The sequence below is a fragment of the Scyliorhinus torazame genome, chromosome 4 (assembly GCF_047496885.1).
Source record: "Scyliorhinus torazame isolate Kashiwa2021f chromosome 4, sScyTor2.1, whole genome shotgun sequence".
NCBI classification, from domain to species: Eukaryota; Metazoa; Chordata; class Chondrichthyes; order Carcharhiniformes; family Scyliorhinidae; genus Scyliorhinus; species Scyliorhinus torazame.
In genome coordinates, this window is record NC_092710.1 from 209813587 (window position 1) to 209829027 (window position 15441).

A 15441-nucleotide genomic window follows, 5' to 3' on the forward strand; every position below is an offset into this window, starting at 1 on the left:
GAGAGCAAAGAGGAGATAGGAGAAAGCTCTGGCTGGTAAAAGTATGGAAAATCCAAAGATATTCTATAACTATATCCACGCCGGCGGGACAGGCAATTTATCGGCGGGACTTCGGCCCATCCGGGCCGGAGAATCGAGCGGGGGGGCCCGCCAACCGGCGCGGCGTGATTCCCGCCCCCGCCGAATCTCCGGTGCCGGAGACTTCGGCAACCGGCGGGGGCGAGATTCACGCCAGCCCTCGGCGATTCTCCGACCCGGCGGGCGGTTGGAGAATGACGCCCCAGGTATTGGAAGTGTTGGCAGGCTTAAAAGGTGGACAAATCTCCAGGTCTGGGTGAATTGTGTCCCAGGGTGCTGTGGGAAGCGAGGGAGGAGATTGCAGGGGCTCTGATTCAAGTTTTTAATTCCTCTCTGGCCTCGGAGAAGTGCCAGAGGACTGGAGAATAACTAATGTGGTTCCACTATTTAAGATAGGTTGTAAAGATAAGCCAGGGAACTCTAAAGCAGTGAGTCAGTGGCAGGGAAACTATTGGAGAAAAGTCTGAAGGAGAGAATCTATCTCCACTTCTTTTTTTTCATAATCTTTATTGTCACAAGTAGGCTTACATTAACACTGCAATGAAGTTACTGTGAAAAGCCCCTAGTTGGCACATTCCAGCACCTGTTGGGCTACACGGAGGAAGAATTCAGAATGTCCAATTCACCTAACAGCACTTCTTTCGGGACTTGTGGGAGGAAACCGGAGCACCCAGAGGAGACCCACGCAGACATAGGGAGAACGTGCAGACTCCACACAGATTGTGGCCCAAGCCGGGAATCGAACCTCGGACCCTGGAGCTGTGAAACAACAGTGCTAATCACTGTGCTACCGTGTCGCACCATCTTGGAGAAGCAAGGTTTGATCAGGAATAGTCAGCATGAATTTGTCAGAGGGAGGTCATGCCTAACAAATTTGATTGACCATTTTGAGCATGTGACCAGGTGTGTAAATGAGTATAGTGCAGTTGATGTAGTTTACATGGATTTCAGCAAAGTCTTTGACAAGGTCCCACATGGGAGACTGAAAAGGCAAATGCACATGGGATACCAGGTAACTTGATAAGGTGGATTCAAAATTCGCTTAGCTGTAGGAGACACAGAATGATGACAGACGGCTGCTTTAGTGACTGGAAACCAGGGTCCAGTGGCATACCATAGGGATCTGTGCTGGGTCCCCTATTGTTTGTCATTTATACAAATATCATAGATGACTGTGTGGGAGGTAAGTTCAGTACGTTTGCGGATGACACAAAGATTGGCTGGGTGGTTCGCAGTGAGATTGAGAGTCTTGGGTTACAGGAAGATATAGTCGGAATAGTCAAGTGGGAAGAAAGGTGGCAGATGGAATTCAACCCTGAAAAGTGTGAGGTGATACACTTTGGAAGGAGTAATGTGCCAAGGAAGTATTCAATGAATGGCACCACACTGGGGAATTCTCAGGAACAAACGGGCCTTGGTGTGTTTGTCCGTAGATCTCTGAAGGCAGAAGAGCAGTTTAATAGAGTGACGAAAAAGGCATATTTGAATGGCGGAGCAGACTCGAAGGGTCCGAATGGCATAATTCTGCTCCTATGACTTATGGTCCAAAACAATGGGATGGATTCTCCATTTATGAGACTATGTGTTGACGCCAGCACACAATTCGTGCAGTTCCACGACAGCAAAACTTTCGCCACACCTGGACTGATTCAGTGTCTGTTGAGGGACTAGTACTGGCGCCACGTGGAACACAATCAATTCCAATGAGAAATGGTGCAGGATTCACCGGTTTTGTGATTGACACTCAGGAGGCTGACAAGCTGCAGCCGCATACACACACTTCACTCCCCACACACACCATCCCAGCCAACAAGATGGCAGCAAGGAGGGTGGCGTTCAGTTGGGTGGTACGGAGTATGGCGGAGGATGGGGTGTGGAGGGGAGGGGACACCCATATTACCGATGTCACTCTGCAGAATCCCAGGGGCCAAGGTCAGTGGGTGTGCCACAAAATGGCTGCCTTGCAGGCCGTGGCAATGACGGTCCGTGCCTGGACGCCGCCCCAGTCCCGTGAGGGATCACGCCGCCCACTCGGCCCGTTCCCCCGACAACCACTCCCCCTCCCCATCCCGGCCCGGCAGGGCCCCCTGCCACACCAGCCAGTGTCGGCCCTGCAGGCCACGGTCGCATCGCTCTGTCTCCTACCTCCTCTCCCTCCGTCATCAGCTGGTTTCACGATTTTTAAAAGCACAAGTAAACCACGCCATCAGGAACTCTGCTCATCTGATGCAGAGAATCACAGAGTCCCCGAAGAAAACTTGGTTGGGACGGCTAATGACATTCAAACGGTGTTTACGGTACGTGTGTTCCAGACAGCATTGACGCCACTGTGGAGGTGATGAAGAACTGTGATTGGCATCCAATCGGCGCCCGCTGCGATTTTGTTGTTGGTACCTATTCTCCGCCCAATTGTGTTTCGCGATTTTGGTGTCAGCCAACGGAGAATCCCACCCAATATCTTGAGCATAAATGAAAGCAATTACAAAAGAATGAATACAGAGTTGGTTAAAATAGGCTGAGAAAGTAGGTTCCGCACTAAGTTGGTAGAGAAATCGTGGCAGACATTCAAGGCTATTTCATAAATCTCAACAAAGGTATATTTCATGATATAGAAAGACTATACACGAAGAATGCATCACCTATGGCTAACTAAGGAAGTTAAGGCTGGTATCAAAGTGAAAAAATAGGTGTACAATGCTGTGAGGATTAGGAATAAGCCAGAAGATTGGGAAAATTTCAGAAACCAGCAAAGGATATCTAAAAACGTAAAACAATTCTGATAACTAGATAAAAGGTTCTGCTACCACCCTTCCACTTGCTTTGCAGGGGCAAATAGCAGGGGTTGCAGATTGAATTAGCTTCATTACGGCTGCCATGAGTACAGGTCTCCCTGATAGTATCAACAGTTGTACTTTAATGGAATAGAAGCCATTACAATACATAAAAGCACTTGGTTCACCTGTGTGGTGACCTGTGTGTATTTCAATTGACTTGGGCTTGGAAAATGCCTGCGGCCATATTCTCCGTTCCCGAGACTAGTGTTGACGCCGGGGCAGGATTGGTGGAGTTCTCTGACAACAAAACTGGCGCTGCACCTGGACCAATTCACCGACCACTGGCACCACATGGAACAAGATTGATTCCAATGGAAAATGGTGTCAGATTCGCCAGGGTCGCGATTGGCACTCGAGAAGCTGACAAACTGCAGCTGCATATTAGCACTTTACTCCCCACACACACTCATCCCAGCCAACACAATGATACTGGTTGCGCTGGAGCGCCCCCATCCTGTTGATGGGTTGGTTGAGGCCAGGGGAGGTACCATACGACAAGTGGTGCTACATTCACAGTGGGCAGTCAGCAGCGTGCTATGCCAGGCACCTCCTGTCCACGCGCACCAACTTCCCGGTGAGTCTGTGGAAGATTTCTGGCGTGCCCTGCTCGCCCTGGTGAGAGACTGTGATTGCCAGGTCTTTTCGGCCGCCGAACAGTAGGCATAGGGTCGGCCTACATCTGCCAGCGCCTCTTAGAAGGCGCTATGCTTGACCTCGCGGCGACCAAGAAACCAGCGCTCTCGCTCACAGTCGCTTCACGCAATGTACAGGTGTATGCCCCGAACCGCACGGCCCACCCCTCCTGGGCATCGTGGACCCCGCCAGCAGCCACACCATCGTGGACCACATCAGCGACCATCCCCAGCCAACCCCATGCCTGCGCCGCACGGCAGCCAACCAACCCCGGGGAACCCAAGTGCTACTTCTGCGGACAGACAAAACACCCCCGGCAGCACTGACCGGCGGGGAGCGCACTCTTCAAGGCCTGCAGCAAGAAAGGACATTTAGCTGCAGTGTGCCAGGCCCGCTCAATCGCCGCTATTGTCCCTGCACCCACCACCAGTGGGTGCCGCCATCTTCCTCGCCTCAGACCACGTGTGGCCCATGGGCGCCGCCATCTTGTTCCCCTCACAACACGTGCGGCCCATGGGTGCCGCCATCTTGCTTGCCTCACAACCCATGGTTGGAACCATTTTGCCTGCCCCAGGACACGTGCGGCCCGAGGGCGGCGCCATCTTGCCTGCCTCAGGACACATGCGGCCCATGGGCGCCACCATCTTCCCCGCCTTCGGACCCCTGCCCGTCAGGCACCTCATCGGGCCGCTCATCGCCTGCAACCGCCGCCAACCAGCCGCATCTCGCCTCCGTCACGATCGACCAGTCCCGACCGCACAACCTCGCGACCGTGTCGACAAAGGTGAAGGTCGACGGGCATGAGATATCCTGCCTTCTGGACTCCTGGAGCACTGAGAGCTTCATCCACCCTGATACGGTAAGGCGCTGCTCCCTCCCGGTACACCCCATGAACCAAAGAATCTCCCTGGCCTCCGGATCCCACTCCGTGGCGGTCCGGGGGTACTGCATCGCCACCCTCAGCATCCAGGGCTTAGACTTCAGCGGGTTCCGGCTCTACGTCCTCCCCAACCTCTGCGCTGCCTTGCTACTCGGCCTGGACTTCCAGTGCAACCTCCAGAGCCTAACCCTGAAATTTGGCGTGCCCCGACCACCCCTTACTATACGCGGCCTCATGACCCTTAAGGTCGAACCGCCTTCTCTGTTTGCAAGCCTCACCCCGGATTGCAAACCCGAAGCCACCAGGAGCAAACAGTACAGTGCCCAGGACAGGTCCTTCATCAGGTCCGAGGTCCAGCGGCTGCTGCGGGAAGTTATCATCGAGGCCAGCATCAGCCCCTGGAGAGCCCAAGTGGTAGTGGTGAAAACGGGGAAGAAAAACAGGATGGTCGTTGACTACAGTCAGACCATCAATCGGTACACGCAGCTCGACGTGTACCCCCTCCCACGCATATCTGATATGGTCAATCAGATTGCACAGTACCGGGTCTTCTCTACAGTGGACCTGAAATCTGCCCACCACCAGCTTCCTATTCGCAATGCGGACCGCCTGTACACCGCGTTTGTAGCAGACGGCGCCTTTACCATTTCCTTAGTGTCCCCTTCGGCCTCATGAACTGGGTCTCGGTCTTCCAACGGGAGCTAGACCGAATGGGTGACCGGTACGGACTGCGGGCCACTTTCCCGTACCTGGATAACGTCACCATCTGCGGCCACGACCAGCAGGACCACGACACTAACCTTGCCAAATTTCTCCACACCGCCAAACTCCTCAACCTAACCTACAACAAGGAGAAGTGTGTGTTCAGCACAAACTGATTAGCCATCCTCAGCTATGTGGTTCAGAACGGAGATCGAGGGCCCGACCCCGATCGCATGCGCCCCCTCATGGATCTCCCCCTTCCCCACTGCCCCAAGGCCCTCAAACTATGCCTGGGGTTCTTTTCGTACTAGGCCCAGTGGGTCCCTAACTCTGCGGACAAGGCCCGCCCACTCATCTGCCCCACCGGTTTCCCACTGATGGCCGAGGCTCACCAGGCCTTCAACCGCATCAAGGCCGACATTGCCAAGGCCGCGATGCACGCGGGCGACGAGACCCTCCCCTTCCAAGTCGAGAGCGATGCATCAGACATCGCTCTGGCCGCCACCCTCAACCAGGCATGCAGGCCCGTGGCATTCTTTTCCCGCACCCTCCATGCCTCCGAAATTCGGCAATCCTCCTTCGAAAAGGAGGCCCAAGCTATCGTTGAAGCTGTGCAGCACTGGAGGCATTACCTGGCCGGCAGGAGATTCACTCTCCCCACAGACCAACAGTCGGTTGCCTTCATGTTTAACACACCGAGGGGTAAGATCAAAAATGATAAGATCTTGCGGTGGAGGATCGAGCTCTCCACCTTTAATTACGAGATTTTGTATCGCCCCGGTAAGCTCAATGAGCCCCCGATGCCCTGCCCCGAGGTACATGTGCCAGCGCAGAAGTGGACCGACCCCGGACCCTGCATGACGATCTCCGTCACCCAGCGGTCACCCGCTTTTATCACTTCATTAATCTGTCCTACTCCATCGAGGAAGTCAGTGCTGTCACCAGAGACTGCCAGGTCTGCGTGGAGTGCAAACCGCACTTCTACCGGCCAGACCGTGCGCGCCTGGTGAAGGCCTCCTGCCCCTTTGAACGCCTCAGCGTGGACTTCAAAGGGCACCTTCCCTCCACCGACCGCAACACGTATTTTCTCAATGTGGTCGATGAATATTCCAGATTCCACTTCGCCATCCCATGCCACGATATGACGTCTGGCACCGTCATCAAAGCCCTCAACACCATCTTCGCTTGTTCGGTTTCCCCGCCTAGGTCCACAGCGACCGGGGATCCTCATTCATGAGCGAAGAGCTGCGCAAGTACCTGCTCAACGGGGGCATTGCCTCGAGCAGGACGACCAGCTACAACCCCCGGGGAAACGGGCAGGTTGAGCGGGAGAATGGGACGGTCTGGAAGGCCGTCCAGCTGGCCCTACGGTCCAGAAATCTCTCGGCCTCCCGCTGGCAGTAGGTCCTCCCCAACGCACTTCACTCCATTCGGTCGCTCCTGTGCACGGCGACTAACGAAACCTTCCATGAATGTCTCTTTGCCTTCCCCAGGAAGTCCACCGATTAGCCATCCTCAGCTATGTGGTTCAGAACGGAGTTCTAGGGCCCGACCCCAATCGCATGCGCCCCCTCATGGATCTCCCCCTTCCCCACTGCCCCAAGGCCCTCAAACGATGCCTGGGGTTCTTTTCGTACTACGCCCAGTGGGTCCCTAACTATACGGACAGGGCCTGCCCACTCATCCACTCCACCGGTTTCCCACTGACGGCCGAGGCTCACCAGGCTTTCAACCGTATCAAGGCCGACATCACCAAGGCCACGATGCACGCGGTCGACGAGACGCTCCCCTTCCAAGTTGAGAGCGATACATCAGACGTCGCTCTGGCCGCCACCCTCAACCAGGCAGGCAGGGCCGTGGCATTCTTTTCCCGCACCCTCCATGCCTCCGAAACTCGGCAATCCTCCTTCGAAAAGGAGGGTTTCGCTCCCAACGTGGCTGGCAGCTCCAGGACCCGTTCTCCTCCGCACGCACGTGGTGCTCCACAAGGCGGACCCGTTGGTTGAGAGGGTACAGCTACTCCACGCAAACCCGCAGTACGCCTACGTAGCGTACCCCCACGGCCGACAAGACACAGATCCCTCAGGGACCTGGCACCAGCTGGGTCCCCACACGCCCCCCCCCTCGGCCCCGGAGCCACCCTGCATCCCCCCAGCGCACCCCACCACAGCCCCCACTCCAGGACAATCCGTCGTCCCCTTAGTCCCACCCAGGGATGAAGAGGATGTCGACATGCTCCCGGAGTCACCGACGACCAAGCCGACGCCTGACTCGCCACCAGCACTGCAGCGCTCTCAACGATGGATCAAGGCGCCCGACCTTCTAAAGTTGTAAACTTCTCTGAAATTTTAATGACAACCTGTGTGTAAACAGTTTTCCACCCCCCCCCCCCCCCCCCCCCCCCGCTGGACTCATTTTTAAGAGGGGGTGAATGTGGCCGTCACCACTGTTGTATTATATTGTTTTTACTGCACTGCATACAAGGGTATTACGGTAAGGCCTCTGTACTACAGGTACGGGGGGTAGAACCCTGCCTGCTGGCTCCGCCCAGTAGGCGGAGTATAAATGTGTGTGCTCTCCGAACTGCAGCCATTTCGGCAGCAGCTGTAGGAGGCCACTCATCTCTGTGTAATAAAGCCTCGATTACTCTCTACTCTCGTCTCGTCATGCATCACTGGCCATCCCTATTACTCCCTTCGGCGCTGACAGAAATCCCCGGCCACCAGCTCAATGGTCAGCACATATTGATGATGTTGGACACTTTCTGTACCTCCCGCTCTCTCCCTCAGCAGCCACGGCACCTGTTTCACAATTCTTGAAATTCTTGCCATCGGGAATTCCCCCGGGGAGGCGCAGAATTGCGGAGACCCCAGAGAATACCGTGTCAGGCCCGCTAATGATATGCCAACAGCATTTACTGTACATGCCACTGTCAAGACACAGGAGAATTTGCCGTGAACCTGGCACCCGCCACAGTTTTGGGTCAAACTCGATTGACCGCGCAATCGTGTTTCGCGATTCTGGCATCAGCCAACTGAGAATTCCGCCCTGTTATCTGTGCAAACTCCCACCTGTTCTCCTGTTTCTATCGAGACTGTGATTGAATTGTTCATTTTAGAGAACACAGTATCAGCCACTTGTTCAAATGAAAGTATGATTTGTGGACTAATTGATTCTGTTGATATATTTGCTACAGTTTGAACAAACTAAGGCAAAAAAGTGGAGGATTATTGGGGCTGGATTTTAAGGGGGTAGCCACTCCCCCAATCCCAATGTAGCAGTCAGAAACGAGCCTGCTTCCACTTGGCCTGCTCTTCTGGAGTCAGGGAAGGAAAGTCCCAACTCCAACAGATTGACCAGAGGCTCTCTGGTCCCAGCAGTATGAAAGGGTTCAGTGGCCATTGCTGAGGCTGCAGCCAGTCTTGAAGAAGGTATGTAAGATGGAGCTCAGACTGTGAACTAAGTCGGCGGTAACTCTGTGGGAGGGTAAAGGACACTGGGGTGGGGAAATGCAGGGCTGGGAATAAATGGGATGGGTAGTTCTGATGAGCACAGGGGGCACCCTCGCCTTTGACTGGCAACCAGCCTGATCAGTGCAACATCCGGATTGCACGGTTGGCGTGGGCCTCTCATATCAGATGTAAAATTGCGACGTAACAAGAGCTCTCAAGTGCTCAATAAATGGCCTTGGTTGGCCCACCAGCATGCAGGCCTCCTGACACCTTGCTCACCATTGGTGAGGTTAGAGCAGGGGCGGGTGGGTTGGCACCAGAATGGTGTTCATGGCATGGTTCCTAATTTTACAACCCCTGATCTGACATCATAGGACTCGAGAACCGACCCCTCAATACCTACACTGCAACTGGGAATTCCATACCAGGAAGTTCTGTAAAAGTCAACTGGGGGAAGCATCGTCTCTTATGTACCATCTCTCTGTAAAGTTGAGATTTGTAACTCTGCAAGCTCTCCTCTGTGGACGCCCAGCATTTGAAATCCCACATGATTCTTCCACCTGTTACTGTTGCTCTCTCCTTCTATGCAGAACGGAACAGCAAATATGCCAATTTCCCTCCAAAAAATAAAGCTGCTGGTATTCCATTAAACTTTGTGGACGCTGTCTAGCTACAACCAGCAGTAAAGAAGTGATTTTTTTTTGAGCTGACGATGAAGGTAATTGTGAAAAATGTTGACAGAAATCTACATAAGGGTAACACCTCTCACACTGCAGTGCTCACTATTTGTCGACAGGTTGTGGAAGCGGCAGTGCTGATTGGCACGAAAATAGCTGTCAGGTCCTGAAAAACGACAAAGGATTCTCATTTAAATATGTTTATTTGGGCATTGCCAGTTTTGAGATGGAGAACTGGCCATTTGAGGCTTACATCAAAGTTAATATCGACTGACTTCCGATGGCAAGTCACCAAAAATGGGGCAGTCACAAGAGTAAAATCATTCCCTGAACATATTGTGCTGCATACCCAGCCCTGGACTTGCATAGATACATGCTGGGCTAAGTGTTGCTAATGTGCTATGTGAAGACCAAAGGGCCTGCTTTCCAGATGTCAGTAATTTTCACGTTGGCTTAGTGTGAGAGAGAAAATTGTGTCCTTGAAATTACAGTTGCTTAACCTACCTTAATGCGACATTGCACTTTTTAACCTGGGGTTTATTTCAGTGATGAGCACACCACAACTGAATTAAAACATCAAACTAGGGGGCGATTTACCAGCCGCATCCCTCCGGATTCCCGAAGGTTGTTACAGGGACCAGGTGGGGTGGCACTAGGAGGGGGAGGGGGGTCTCCCAGTCAATCAGATGCCCCAGATGGTCGGCCTCTGGGCAGGGTGGCACCCTGGCACTGGTGGTGCCACCCAGGCACCCTGGCAGTGTCATCTGCCCAGTCCTGCCCAGATCGGACTCTGATTTTCTTTAGTTGGATCTCACCCCTTGTCTATTATTGTGGGAAAGGCTAAATTAACTTAGCTTACGCAACTGTGTAATTTCTCTATATTTTGCATTCCTTGCACCTAATTGATCACTAGCTGCTGAAATATGACCACTTGCATTTATATAGAATATTTAACATTTTAAAAATGTACCTAGGTGTTTAGTAAGGACAACATCAATTACAGCATTTTTGACACTGAGCAAAAAAGATACCAGGTCATGTGACCAGAGTTGGTCAGTTTTGAGGGGCATCTTAAAAAAAAAGAGAAAGAGAGATGGAGAGGCCGTGAGGGAGCGCAAAAGCTTACATGGCTGCAGTAGGTACAGATTTAGGGAGCGGGAAAACATGGATTAGGATTTTAAAATTGAGGCGCTGTTGAATTGGAAACTAATGTAGGACACCAAGCACAGGGAAATGAGGTGAATGGGACTTGGAGCAAATTAAGATGCAGGCAGCAGAGTTTTGGATGAGCATATATTTATAGAAGGTGGAACATACAAAGCCAGGAAAGCATTGGAATTATTGTCAAGTCCAAGGTCATATATGATGGCTGCACCAGCAAATGAGCTGAGCGGGGGGTCGAAATTGGGTGTTGTTAAGGAGGTAGAAGTAAGAAGTTTTCATGATTAAGTGAATGTGATTGTAAGGTCAGTTTGGAGTCAAGATGAGGCAGCAGTGCTAACCACTGCACCACAGTGCCACCTGATTTGTGCCTTATGCGTGGTGGACAGGTTTTGGGGAGCCCTGAAATAAATTACTCTCCACAGAAATCCCAGTTTCTCACCTGCTCTTGTGGCCACAGTATTTATATGGCTAGCCCAGCTCAGTTTTTGATCACTGATAACTCCCAGCATGTTGAGAGTGAAGGATTCAGCAATGTGAATGTCACGGGACGAAGGTTAGATTCTCTCTTGTTGGAGATAATGATCGCCTGGCACTTGTGTGATGCGAATGTTACTTGCCACTTGTCAGCCTAAATCTGGACATTGTCTAGGTCCCATTAGTGGCTAGCACTCCCGGCTATGGTTCTGAGACTGAAGAGCCACTGGCATTTCACTTGGATAACAGCTCCTAGAGGTGGAATTTGACTAAGAGCTCCGACAACCAGCCGTTTAGCGGATGGCCATTGAATTGCATCAAGGCTTTTGAAAATGGCTGCAATAGGGTTTCCCTGGCTTTCCAGCTGTATCTGCCAAATCCACCCATTAACTTTGTTTTTCTCTCCAAAGAGCCTGCAGACATATCAGAATATTTACAAAACTTTGTTTTTAATTCAAATTTCCAACATCTGCCGTACTGTGCTCTGTATTAATTACAAATTAGTCTGTATAATCTACCCTTTATCTAGGCTTTCAATTAGTGGCTAGCACTCCCGGCTATGGTTCTGAGACTGAAGAGCCACTGGCATTTCACTTGGATAACAGCTCCTAGAGGTGGAATTTGACTAAGAGCTCCGACAACCAGCCGTTTAGCGGATGGCCATTGAATTGCATCAAGGCTTTTGAAAATGGCTGCAATAGGGTTTCCCTGGCTTTCCAGCTGTATCTGCCAAATTCACCCATTAACTTTGTTTTTCTCTCCAAAGAGCCTGCAGACATATCAGAATATTTACAAAACTTTGTTTTTAATTCAAATTTCCAACATCTGCCGTACTGTGCTCTGTATTAATTACAAATTAGTCTGTATAATCTACCCTTTATCTAGGCTTTCAATATAAATACCCTATATAATTGATGATCATGTTAGTTAAATAAAATCAAAAAACTGCAGATGCTGGAAATCAGATAAAAACAGGGAATGTTGTAAAAACTCAGCAGGTCTGACAGCATCTGTGGAGAGAGAAACAGAGTTAACATTCCCAGTTCAATGTGACTCTTCTTCAGAGCTGGAGAGGTAGTGGGATGTTTTTATTTGGTTTAAAAAAGGGTGTTAGGACGGGGTGGAACAAAAGGGAAGGTCGCAGATCGGTTAGAGGATGGGGGAAGATTAAAGAACAAGGATTCCATGGAACAAAAGGCAAAGGGAATGGTAATGGTTGCAGTGAAGAAGCAAAGCATAGATCCAGAGTAGGTGTTGACAGCCAAATAAATGTTAGCTCAGTCTGAAGTTTTAAAAAAGATACACACTGGCACTTGGCAAAAGAAGAGTCAATGTGACGGACAAGAGTTTACAATCTGACTTTGCTGAACTCAATGTTGAGTCCAGAAGGCTGGAAATTGCCTCATGATAAGATGACATGCTGTTCCTCTATGATGATATGCATAAGCAATCATGCTTATAGCGATAGACAAGACCTCCAACCAGTAGGTGACAGTAGAGAACAACCACGTGACACTGTTTTGCTTGCTTCATTTGCCTAAGTAGAAACAATACCGAGCAGCGTGGGGGTGGGTTACCTCGGGGAGTCTGGGGGCAGTCCTCATAGTGGATAGGCACAATTTGCAGTAGCTCTTAGGTTATTTATAATAGTTAGTAGTTTTTGATAAACTTGATAATATTCTTCTGGTTATCTAGCCCACATAATTGATGAACAATAAAACTTTAACTAGTAACGAACCATACATTCTATAGTGCACTTATTCCTACCAGTCAAGCACCAGAGCACAACACCTCTAGCTTCACCAGAAATTTGGAGCAGGCCAAGGACAGAAATACGAAGAGAGCAAGATAGCGAATTGAAATGACAAGCAGCCGAAGGTTATCACGCTATCATGTTAATTACCTGTTTTAAGTCGAGAGTGATGGTCACATGATGGTATACCATTCCATTTTGAATGCTGGGGCTTTGCCACCATCTGTTCGTGCCATCAATTGCATTTGTTATTGAATGTCGTTCTGTAAAGGAAATTGGGATGAAACTCAAAAATTGTATAAAATATGAGTTTAAAAAAGGTTTATTTTATATATGGCCTTGTAAAGCTTATTAAAACGGCATGAACAGGTGCAGAAATTAATCAAAGGTTAACGAAATTCTGGAATATGTATTGACATATACGGTCCACCCCCCAACCGCCCCCCCCTAATGTTCAATACCATCCAATCCCCGAAAGAGTACCGTGAATGACACCCATGAATTGTAGACACCACCCCCTCCCCCACTCCCCCTCCCAGATTCCTCCCCTCCACTTCCTCTTGTAAATTCCTCCCCCCCAACCTCGGTTCCTTCCCCTAACTTTTCACCTCGGCTAGGCTCACTGAAACCTGTTCTACCAGGCTCCGATGGCCGCAGCCCCTCCTCCCACCTCACTCCTGTTCACTGGCCAGCTTAAACCGGCCAGCGTGGAGGCCCCCGCCCGGGTCTCCCTCCCCCTTGCCCAATCCAGGAAAACAAAGAAATCCCCTTTAGCACACAACCCCCGCATACACACCCAAGCCCCAAAGATCCATCATTGCAAATGATAGTCCCATCTCTTCCCTTGTCCAAATATATACAGCGTCGACTCATTTAGTACATACACCAACACGCAGTGAAAAAATAAAGTTACATGAGGCTACTTCGGTACATGACCATTTCTCAATTCTGCCACAGTCCTTCTGCCTTCGCGAACTCATCCGCTGCTTCCACTGTCCCAAAATAAAAGTCCTTGGATTTGTAGGTCACCCTCAACTTAGCTGGATATACTATGCCGCACTGCACCTTGCTGATATACAGTGCCTTCTTCACCCGGCTAAAAGAAGCCCGCCTCCTTTCCAGCTCCACCGTAAAGTACTGGTATTTGCGTATACCAGCCCCAGCCCACTGCACCACCCGATTCTGTTTTACCCAGCACAGGACTTTCTCCTTCACGCTATACCTACGGAAACATAGAGTTACTACTCTTGGGGGCTCACTCGCCTTTGGTATAGGCCTCCATGACCGATGAGCCCGATCCAGTTCATATCGGAAGGGATCATACCCCTTCCCCAACAGCTTCGCCAACATTGTGGCAAAATACTCCGTCGGCCTCGGGCCTTCCACCCCTTCGGGCAGACCCACAATCTTCAGATTCTGTCGCCTAGATCTGTTTTCCAGGTCTTCCATTTTGGCTCGCAGACCCTTGTTGGTCTCTATCACCCTCCGCAATTCCTTCCCCATCGAAGTGAGTTGATCACTGTGTTGCGACAATGCCTCTTCCACTTCCTTCGGTGTCTCACCTTGCTCCCGCACCTCCGCCGCTGCGCTTGATACCGCTGCCCTCACCGGGGCAATCGCCTCCTCCACCAGCACTTTCAATACAGCCCCCATCTCCTTCGTCATCGCTTCCATGTGTTTTATAAACTGTTTTTCAAGTTCCACAGCCATTACCTTGGTCATTTCTTCTGCTGTGAGTGATGTGGCCTCCCCTGGTGCTCCAGCCTCCGCTTTCCTTACAGTTCCTGCGCTGACTTTTTCACTCACTCAAAAGCATTAACCCCTTTTTTCACGGCCGTTTTTCTCCCAAACTTGGGACATTTCTCCTTCCTGTGCCTTCTTCCAACCTTTTCAGCCTCCGTTGCCCCCGGGACCAGGCGTTAAAACTCTGAAATTTCTATTCTCGAGCAGGAGCCCTCCAGTGTGTGGCTGCTTCCCACCCGCCGTCACCGGAAGTCCCTACAATGTAGAAGATTAGCAGTGATTTAATCAAAAGCTGTCATGACATTAACCACAACAGATAAGGTTGATCTGGAGAAACTATTTCCATGGGTCGAGGAGTCTTGGGTGAGTGGGCATCGTCTAATAAATTAGATGAGGAAGTACTTCAACACCCAAAATGATAACTTAAATTTGGAACTCTCTTCTACAAATAGCATTTGATACTGCTTCAATTGTTGATTTTGAATCTGAGAGTGACAGACATTTGTGAACTAAATGTATTATAACAATAGTAATCATTTTATTAGTGTCACAAGTAGACTTACATTTACACGGCAATAAAGTTACTGCAAAATAAGTGATACCAGACAAAGGCTGATTTATGGAGCCAGGTGGCAGATCAGCAATGACCTCACTGAATGGCAGAAGAGGCTCATGAGGCTGAATGGCCGACCCCTGTTCCTATGTTACAAACATATAGATGATGAAGAAAAATAATCCTTGACGGAGAGGATCCGGAGGAACCCTAGAAGTGATATATTGTGAGATTGGCAGGAGAAGCCATTACTAGAGATGTTCTGGTTACAATTAGATAAGTAGGGTTGAAACCAAGCAAGGGCAGTGTCACGGAGCTGAACAATGGAGGGCAGGTGTTTACGGAGGATTCTGAGATCGCAGAGAGGGAAAGATTAAGGCCTAATGTATCATGTCCACACTCACAGGGAATTTTTCATGGGGCCATTTTACATGTTGGACTATGGAAACCTGAAAAGGAAGCTTTTACAATGGAACCTAGTAAGTCAATAAAATGGCT

The 15441-nt window shown here is 50.5% G+C and overlaps 1 protein-coding gene across 6 annotated transcripts in view; it reads right to left on the reverse strand.

Moving 5' to 3' along the window:
• Nucleotides 1-15441, reverse strand: part of lama2 (laminin, alpha 2) — a 747099-nt gene that overhangs the window by 516593 nt on the left and 215065 nt on the right. For all 6 annotated transcript variants that reach the window (XM_072499223.1, XM_072499224.1, XM_072499222.1 and 3 more), the window contains exon 3: nt 12798-12910. In XM_072499223.1, the coding sequence (XP_072355324.1) occupies nt 12798-12910 (113 nt within the window). The remainder of the gene's footprint in view (nt 1-12797; nt 12911-15441) is intronic.